The sequence below is a fragment of the Chinchilla lanigera genome, unplaced genomic scaffold (genome assembly GCF_000276665.1).
Source record: "Chinchilla lanigera isolate Chin_1 unplaced genomic scaffold, ChiLan1.0 scaffold00019, whole genome shotgun sequence".
Taxonomy (NCBI): domain Eukaryota; kingdom Metazoa; phylum Chordata; class Mammalia; order Rodentia; family Chinchillidae; genus Chinchilla; species Chinchilla lanigera.
The window spans coordinates 8418218-8428356 of record NW_004955420.1 but is presented as its reverse complement, the minus strand read 5'-3'; the positions used below and the strand labels follow the sequence as shown (position 1 = coordinate 8428356).

General features: G+C 35.5%; 1 protein-coding gene across 1 annotated transcript in view; it reads right to left on the bottom strand.

The window, feature by feature from the left end:
- Positions 1-1332: 1332 nt before the first annotated feature.
- The window catches only part of Pik3ca (phosphatidylinositol-4,5-bisphosphate 3-kinase, catalytic subunit alpha), a gene marked incomplete in the record, with an annotated part of 71610 nt that continues 62803 nt past the window's right edge, over positions 1333-10139 (bottom strand). Inside the window, 7 exon segments of the mRNA XM_013513381.1 lie at positions 1333-1880; positions 2627-2778; positions 2887-3004; positions 3683-3853; positions 6550-6628; positions 8086-8207; positions 9045-9151. Coding sequence (XP_013368835.1) covers positions 1610-1880; positions 2627-2778; positions 2887-3004; positions 3683-3853; positions 6550-6628; positions 8086-8207; positions 9045-9151 — 1020 coding nt within the window.

The window sequence follows — 10139 nt, the reverse complement described above, 5'->3', positions numbered from 1 at the left end:
AATAGAATATCAGACCCTAGAATGATGACTAGCATTAGCTCCTACATCTTGGGTGAATATTTTTCAAAATGTTTAAGAATGTGTTCTGTTCTCAAATGGGATTTAAAGAAGTTGGAATGAGACCTGGCCACTTGGGAAATGGGATATGATCTGAAAATGATTTCATTTCCTACTTTTAATATTGAAATGTGGATAAATAGCTTTAAAAAGTAAAAAGTTCATGGTTTCTGTTCTCCAGTATTATAAAGTACTATTATTCCTGAGCAGATCTCAGTTGAGGGGGTTTAAGCAGTCAGGATGATATTCTAAATTGTGTAATTTGGTAGCTAATTTCACATGATTGAGTCATTCCAACTAAAAGAGGATGGAAGATAAGGGAACCATGTGAAAATAAAAAGAAAGGAAAAGAGGGCGAAGTTCAATCTGCTTTCTGTAGTAGTTATACCTTGGTACTGGTATAAATGGGATGGTGCTCAAGCCTCACCTATAGACCAAGAGGAAGGGTAATCATGCTGCTACAAACAATAAAAAATTTGGGTGCAAAACAATGCATGACTATGGGACAGATTATGTAAATAAAGAATATATATTAATGATAGTTTCTATAATATAAATAGCCTTTAATAAAAAAAATAATCTTTTTAATAACATTAATACTCACTTCTATTTTCTGGAAAACATGCATGAAAAAATGTATTCAGTTCAATTGCAAAAGGAGAAAAAAAACCAAGGTGAATAATTAAGGTGAATACTGTACAGTTCTGGAACAAGAACTATTCTTGCTCATTCTTTTTTCTAAGATGATTATTTTAGTTTGTGGGAGCCCAGAATTTCCCTAGAAAATAAGAGTCAGATCTTGTCAATACTGTCAGAAAACAATAACAGCAACAAACCAACAACAAAAAGGTCCAACAAAAACACCATGGTATAACAGGTCTCATTTGTGACTGCTTCTAAAATTTGCAGATAAGACCCCATATAATCAAAAGATTTGATTTATTAAAAAGAAAAAGTCTCTGGTGAAATCACAAGAGTCCCTTCCACCCAAAGAATTTTTCTTCATTAAACAAGGAATCAAAAAACCCACTTCAAACTGTAAATTGAACAGCAATGGGAAAATAAAAAATTTTCATTCTTTTCCAATCTTATGTAATTTAACATAAACTCATTTACGTACACCTAATGCAGTAACAGCCTTAGTTGTATCCACATTTCAAAACATAAAACATTTGCAGGACACATAGAACGTCATTCTTTTTCCTTCTCCATCACTGCTATATGTTTCGGGGGGTTTTGTTTTGTTTTGTTTTTTAAAAAAAGATACAAACAATCTTCAAAGTTTACCTTTTTTTTTTGGACTTAAGGCATAACATGAAATTGCGCATTATTCTAAAGCTTAACTTTGAAATGAACTAGTTTAGTGCTATCAAACCCTGTTTGCATTTACATTATTTAAATTATGGAGTATTTTATTTCTGTTTCTTGCTGTGAGTTCTAATGCTGCTCATGGATTGTGCAATTCCTATGCAATCAGTCTTTGCCTGCTGTCAGTTATTAACAGTGCAGTGTAAAATCCAGACATTGGGCTTTCAGTTTCTCACTTATCATTTCAGTTCAATGCATGCTGCTTAATTGTGTGGAAGATCCAATCCATTTTTGTTGTCCAGCCACCATGGTGTGCATCGTTCATTTGTTTCATGAAATACTCCAAAGCCTCTTGCTCAGTTTTATCTAAGGCTAGGGTCTTTCGAATATATGCAATGTCATCAAAAGATTGTAGTTCTGGCATTCCAGAGCCAAGCATCATTGAGAAAAGATTTATGAAGAGATTGGCATGCTGCCGAATAGCTAGATACGCCTTGTAACACATCTCCTGAAACCTGTAAGTAGCAAGAATGGTTTGGTCAGTATAGAGCAAATGGCACTGACACCTTTAGGTCTCTGCTTGAATGTCACACAATTCAGAGGCTTACTTGGACAAGGCTATAAAAAAGGTAGCACTACTCTCTCCCCACTTCCCTAGCCAACACACCTCTATTTCCTCGACCCCACCTGAATGCAAGCTCCGTTAAGAGACTTTTCTTTTGCTTTATCACAAGCACATGTCTGACACATCAGGAATTTAGTAAGTATTTATTAAATATATGGCTTGGTCCATATTAAAGCCTTCAGGGTTTCAGCTACAGTCAGAAGACTGAGTTATAGATAGAACAGACTTTTATGAAAGTACTTCAAGTTTTAAGATAGATCAATAATGTAAAGTAATAAGGAAAACTATGAATAAGCCTGGTAATTATAGTTGGTTGCCTTTCTTCAAGTTAAATAACTATAAAATGTTTTAAGCATTATACATTATTTGTGAAGACAGAGAAGGCAGAGTCTAATTATCTGAAGAGCAGTAAATAAAAAACTGTGTTATTAAGCTTAAGGACTACTTTTTAGGCCTTAATTATGAACTCAATAACTAGTCTTTATTCCCATTTTCCTTAAAATAATTAAATATAAAAACTAAAACACTGTCTTTTTGCTAAATAACACCTATTATTTTAAACTGCTCAAAAAATATCAATTGTTTCTGACATTACAGCAAGAACTCTTTATTTTGTACTTTGATTTCCGAGCTTACCTTTCAAACTCCCTGGTCTTTGTACACTCCTGGGCCCCTTTACTTATCACTATTAAGAAATCTTGTGTCAAAACGAATGGCACACGTTCTCGTTTATAACCAAATTTTTTCTTCTTGTGATCCAAAAAGTGTCCAAAATCTATATGAAACAGCTTTTAAAAATAAGAAATTGTGTTACAGCTTGACACACACAAATATAAAATTCCTTCAATTAGTAAATTTAGGAACACCAACACATTTTAGAAAGAAAAAGCCATTACTTGTCCATCATCTTTCACCATGATGTTACTATTGTGTCGGTCTCCAATTCCCAAAATGAAGGTAGCCACGCAGTATCCAGCACATGAACGTGTGAACAGGTCAATGGCTGCATCGTATCTACAATGAAGAAATAAGCACCTCATCAGCAGTGTGGAAAAACAGAGTGATCTAGGCCAAACTGGGTGAAGTTTCTCTTAAAACTGTGAAAATAATCACAACAGAGTAGGAAGTAATTATGTCAGAAAACCTGAGGAATTTTGAGATTCTTAGGTTGTCAAGGGTTTCGAAGGAAATTTCCAGATTCTCCTTGACCAAAGCATGATTCTTGTCACAGTAGAAAAATACTCTGATCATTAAAATTAGTATTTGTTTTCAGTTTGGTATGGTGGTGCATAACTGTCATCTCAGCACTCTGGGCTGCTAAGGCAGGAGGACTTAGCAAGGTCCTATTTTAAAATAAAAAAGGGCTGGGGATATTGTTCAGTAGAAAGACCCTGCATTCTACCTTCAGTGCTTAAAAAAAAAAACAAAAACTAATAATTTTATTGAAGAATTAAAAGTTTGAATGTAAATTTTTTTGAAAAATAAGCAGTAAGAACATTTTAGATATATACGTTGAACATATATAATTTTATCAAATTTAAGCAATTCTGATCATTTAAACATAACCTCAAACATTTCAGAAGTTGAGAATATGCTTTTCCAGCGTGAGTACAATTATTTTTTCTGGCTTATACTCAACCACAATCTGACTCATCTAGCAAAACTTACAGGAAGACAGACTCATGAACTCACATTTCTCCTTTGTTTTTGTCTTTGAGCCACTGATGCAGTGTGTGGCTATTGAACTGCAGTGCACCTTTCAGGCCACCTTTACACTGAATCTGCATGATAGTGTGAGAATTTCTCACCACCTCAATAAGTCCGACACAGTCACCGATGGAGAGACAACCATAAGGCAGCATTCTGAAAGAGGAGCAACACAGCTACAGTGGCGGAATTTTAAAACACTTTTTTTTTATCAGCTAAAACATGAATATTCTATTTGTAAGTTGGTCATGCCTGACCTTTTCTGTCTTAAGCTAATTTTCTTTTCTAAAATGTGACAAACCAATCCTTAGAAAAATCCTCAAAATTATCTACCACTTATTGTAACTTTTAATTGTATGTCTGAAAAGCATTAAGAAAATTACAACAATAAAAATATAAACACTATGACTTCAACAATACAGATGAATTTAAGCACGCTTCATTGACATCTAAATGAAACTTTAGGGCAGCAGTTCTCAAATTTTTGGTTGTAGGACTTTTATAAAAATCATTTAATGAGAATGACTCATATATCTTCAAAAATTTCTAATGTCTAATTTTATAGCCATTTGGATTTTCATATATGCTTTTTTTCTTTTTGGACTTTTTGAGACAGGGTCTCATTATGTAGTACAGGCTGGCCTTGAACTATGTAGCCCAGACTGGCCTTGAACTTGCAGTGATCCTCCTGCCTTAGCCTCCCAAGTGCTGTAATTATAGGCATGTGTCACCATGCCCGGCTTCATATATGCTTTTGTAGCCAATCTGTATTTTCCTCTTACCATAATAAAAAGTTGCAATTACTAATATTATCACCAGTTTCATCAGAAAAGTCTTTAAGTTCAGTGGCAGTTACAAGTCTTTCAAAATTCTGATTTTTGCTGGAAAGCTCAAATTTTATTGTTGGCAACAAATACTGCCACAGCTGTTTTCCTTGAAGAGACCGCATTTTTTTTTTTTCCCTCAAGAAACTGTCTGCCAAATACCCATGTGTGAATAACTACTGCTTGTCTGTTATTAAAATAAAAATGATATTCCATGAAAAAAGTGTAACTCAGAGAATCCCATAAATACTTTTCTTCAATATAATCATCATATTGTGGAACGTAGCAGAAGTACTTTTTAAGGTACTTATTTTATTACATCAAATATTAAGTTAAAAAAATTAAACAGTACACACAGTTAAGGATAGACATGAAGACAAAATGACAATGGAAAAAAAGGCATCCAAGTTGCACATAAGTACTCAAAGTATGGTTTTTCTTCCTTTGAGTTCGCATGTTATGGTCCATTCTGTCCACCTTTCCTTTACTGATGTTCCTAAAAGAGTATATACTTATTTTCATTTTCTCTCTTTAATTTCCTACAGCCTAGCTTCGATGCCTATTATTCTAGTATAAATTCTTTTCAAAGCTAACCATGAGTAACCATAGCCTTTGCTTTCTGAAACTTTCTTGGGCGCTTGGTATTACAAACTGTGACTCTCTCCCCGGTTTTGGGTTCTGTGCAGTCACTTACTCTGGGCCTCTTATACCCTTGCCCATTTTTCTGATAGAATTTCTTCCTGAACTGCCTTGGGAACTGCCCTGTATTCTAGCTCATTTTCTCTTATTTCATTTTTTTGTTTTATTCTTGTTGAGTACTTTCATAAAGAGTCAAATTTTTCTATAAATCTCATATAAGAAAGCAAGCAGTTATAAATAACCTGAACCTGAATTACATTTCTGCCAAGGATAAATAAAAGTACTGATATGATTTTATTGAAATGAAATGCTATTTACTTAAAATGAAACTAAATTTACTTAAAATATTTTAGACTGATATCCAATGAATTTCCTTATGATACTTTTGTTTGCAACCTCTAATTTATAATTAAATGAGTTATTTAGTTAAATCTTTTACCCTTTCTAGTTCTGCAATACGTTTTACATGCAACTCCTCTGGAAGTGGTGGTGCTAGTGGGATGCGGATCTCTCATGACACAGAAAGTACTACGAAGAAAGGAACACTGTCTCTGCAAAGCAGCAGAGATCAAGCAATGAATCCAGAATTAAGAATTTAAAACTGGTGACTTAATTTCGTGCCTTTTGTTACTCGAAACATCCATTTTCTTCTTTGCAATAAGGGAGTTCTACTTTATGTCACGGATTCTTTCCCATATACTAGCTACTGCCACCCTCTTACAAGGCATACAAGTAAGCCTGAATGTAGTATCACTTGCTATTTCTACCTAACCTACCTCACTGCTGCAGGAGGACTCCACTCATCCCCACTTACAGACAAAGGTACCTTTAGAGAGCACTTAGGATTTCCAAAGAGAAGGTCAGAGAAGAAAAAACTATTAGAAGTGAGAACTGCTAGAAGATGAAGCATGACAGAAAAATTAAGGTGATACACACTGATTACTGTAGAAAGCTGCACAGAAACCAGTAAACTGATAATTTTAGTTGTTTTCATAAATTTTCCTGCAAAATTGATTTAACATTAGAGGATGGATAAAGCTTCAGAATCAGAACATTTCTGTTGGAAGACCCGCTTTTAAACTCTTCTGAATAAAAAAAGAGCTTTGTAACACTGGTGTCTCCCATGTCCTATTCCTAACGCTGACACTCCAGAGGCAACTGCCATCCTCTCTAGCGAAAGAGAGATACCTCTTCTTACTGAGCTCAAATCTCATCAACTCTGCTAAGCCAAGTGAGAGGACAAATGAACACTATCATCCTGCAATCAATTGATAATTACCACTACATATATTTCTTTATAGATCTATGTTTCTATATGTTTTTATCATTATTTAATAGCTTTATTTCAGTCTAACTGTCCTCAAGTCAGTTACTTTACTGATTACCTACCGAAGATCAAGACCTTGATTTTGCCAGATATTTTCCATAATGCGAATAATCTGAAGTGTTAGCATATCTTGCCGTAAATCTGAAATTCAAATAATATGTATCAGCACTTAACACTATCAATATAAATTAGGGGATCAAGCCACCACATTGTTCTCAAGTGGGAAAAAAATAGAGCTATATTTACTCTTCAAAATAACAAGTAAGACAGCAATGTTTTGATTTTTTCAACCCATTTCTAAAGTATTGGCAAAAACTTGTGCATAAAAACTGACTGCATAATTCATAAAAGTGTTATGCATACTGAAAGTATCTGTTTTGCTGAATCTTTAAATTTGAACATGTTTATGCTGAAGTACTCGGATCAACGGAAGTCCCTGCTGAGTTGTCCCTACCTAATGGAAAGCCACTGGTGCTCTTACCCTATCCCCCCTCCAGTCTATTCTCCACATAAATTAGAGCATTTTATATGGCTCCTTAGCAGACTATACTTTTTCTTCGTACCATGAATGTAATTTTGGTTTTTAAATTATTTGTTTAATGTCCTTTTTCTCCCTATTAGACTGTAAGCTCCAAGAGAGCAAGGATCCTGTTTTGCTTATTACTATAACCAAGGATCCAGCACACAGAGCGTTTAAGGAATGACTGGATACTCACACCACTCATGTAAATGACAATTAAGCAAATAACAGAAACTAATTTCATGACTTGATTCAGGAGTTCAGGAAATGCCACTTCAAGCAGGGGAGATCAACTGAAGGTCGCACAAGGCCTACAAAGACTAATCACTTCTTCTGAGGGCTGCTCCGAGACAGCTTTTGTATTGAGAGTTTTTTAACTGCACATCAGGACAACCTTTATTCATCCTATCTTTGCTCTTCTTACCTTCCATAACTGTATCATTATCCTCCTTCAAAAGCCCCAAGCCCTTACTTTTTCTGGTAACTCAGATGTTATATAAGGTCTAATCATCTGACTTTTCTTTGAGCTTTATACTTTGTGAGACTCCCATGCATAAGTACATAACTAAATATAGGTGTTCTTCTTGGTTAGTCTGTCTTAGGTCAAATTAATTTGTAGCTCAGCCCAGAAACCTAGAAGGGTGGAGGGAAGACGTTTTTTTCCTCCCCTACACATGTATAATCAGTTAAAAGAAACAAAGTTAAGGTTAAGAATTGTTAGGAGTCAAACCTCCAGTTGATCTTTCCTGGTTGATTAGGTTCATGACATGTGAGTCGTGTTGGAAGATCCACCTTTAGGCAGATGAGGAGACATGAGAGAAAGCCTGCCTGCTTGCGTTCTCCAAGTGTTCTAAAGTTCAAAGTCGTCAGCAAACCAAAATTTCTTATTTTGAGGTCACATTTCCTGAATTTCTTCACATGTGTATTGCAAAGGTTAAGACATCTACTTAATAGTTTGCATTTTATCAAATGTGTGTTCCTTAAATGGCTTTCAACAGTTTTCATGGTTCATAAATATCCTGTGTATAAAAAGATAACTAAATTCATACATCATAAGCTCATTAGTACTCTTCCTTACCATCCCCATTTTTAAAGATGATCTCATTGTTCTGAAACAGTAACTCTGACATGATGTCTGGGTTCTCCCAATTCAACCACAGTGGCCTTTTTGCAGAAGACATAATTCGACACTCTTCAAGCCTTTAAAATAGTTAGAAACTTTACTAGGCACCTCAGCTTTGTTACTCCTTTTATCCTCAAATTTACTTTACAGTTTTAAACATGTTATAAAATTTTAAATATTTAAAAATGTTTTATTAGTATGTTTGCAGTACACAATGATTACATTTACTGTGAGAAGCTGTACATGTACACAGCACATCTTTATTCTTTCTACTCCCCCCTTTCCTCCACTCCTTCTGCATTTTGGTCCCCTTCCCATTTGCAAAAGATCCATCTCCTTGTTTCTTAGTATCTATCAAAAAAGTGTTGTAAAATTTTTCACTCAATTTTTATCTATGAATTTACTTCTAAGGAATACTGTATAAATAAATATTAAGCTTTAACATCTTTATATAATCATGAATTTTCTACAATATATATTATACTCCATTTCTTATACATGCCACAAATAGTCCACCCAGTGAAGGTTTTAAACCCTTATTAAAGTAATAAAAACTCAATCTGAATAAATGCATTTCTAATTTTTTTTTTTTTTTTTTGTCTTTTTTGAGGCAGGGTCTTGCTGTGCAGTTTAGGCTGGCCTTGAGTTCACTTTGTAGCTCAGGCTGGTCTCGAACTCACAACGATCCTCCTGCCTCAGCCTCCCGAGTGCTGGGATTACAGGCATGCGCCACCACGCCCAGCTTGCATTTCTAATTTAAGACCCTTTCTGATTCCTATTTTGCACGGTAGGAGAGTGGGAAAGGGAAGCACAGATAATTGGACTATCATACAGGATGTTTCGATTCTTCAAAAGATTCTATACAGCAAAGTACTTCAAAATATAACAATAAAGCTTCTAAGAAAGTACCTTACCTGAGATTTCCCAGCTGATGAGCAGGGTTTAGAGGAGACAGAAAACCCTGCAGTGCATCCATGAAATCTGGTTGCCTCATTTGCTCAACTAAAAACTTCATCTGTACCTGATAAAAAGGCATAATCAAAGTTAGAAACCGACTTCATTAACTGCTAATCTCTTACACACTGAAAACTCAGTGCTGCATAGTCTCTGCACCACACCTTGAACTGGCTGTGTTCTAAGGAGGAGGCTTGTATGAGACAGAGCAGCCCAGTGCAGAGAGAGAGGAAGTGGCAGCAGGGACCTTCCTGTGAGAAGACTGTTGACAGAAGCAATGCTCTGTCTCTAGACCAGTGATGGTGAACCCTGGCTTGCAGGTCAGCTGTCAGTTTCTGTAAATCAAGTTGCCTTAGAATACAGCCATGCCTATTCATCACATATTGGCTGCTTTCACACTAGACAGCAGAGGTGAATAGTGAAGACCACATGGCCTACAAAATCTAAAATATTTACATTTAGCCCTTTAAGAAACAATTGCTCATCCTTGTTCTACAGGAAAAACTAAAGAGACCATATTATCTTAGTTTAATATTTTTGCTTCCCGGCTTTGCATAAAACATCTTATGCATGCTCTCTGTTGAGCAAAAAAGGTATAACAAGGCTAAAAGAAGCTGTTGGGAAAACAAATATAAAAATATTTGCTACACTGATATCATACTGTCTCTCATTTGCAGCCACAAAGAAGTTCCTTTTGCAACAGGGTCTCTCACCATTAAGTTCATGCAAGCCTTGAACTCACTATGCAGCCCAGGCTGGCCTCAAACTCATGATGACCCTCCTGCCTCAGCCTCCCCAATGCTGGGATTACAAATGGGCGCTGCCACGCATGGCCAAATACCCCTTTCTAATGAACTCAAGCCAGAGAGCAGACTGCTGAGCTGCGAAGCAGCAGCTGGCATTTCATTACAGGAAACTTCAGTCTATTAAAAGTATAAAATGTGGTATTAAAAAAAAGAAGTTAGAAACTAGGTATACATAGTAAATTAATTTTCATGCTACAGTTTTTTATAATGAAGCTTTCTTTGTCTTACTCATGTAAGTTAATAGCTAGG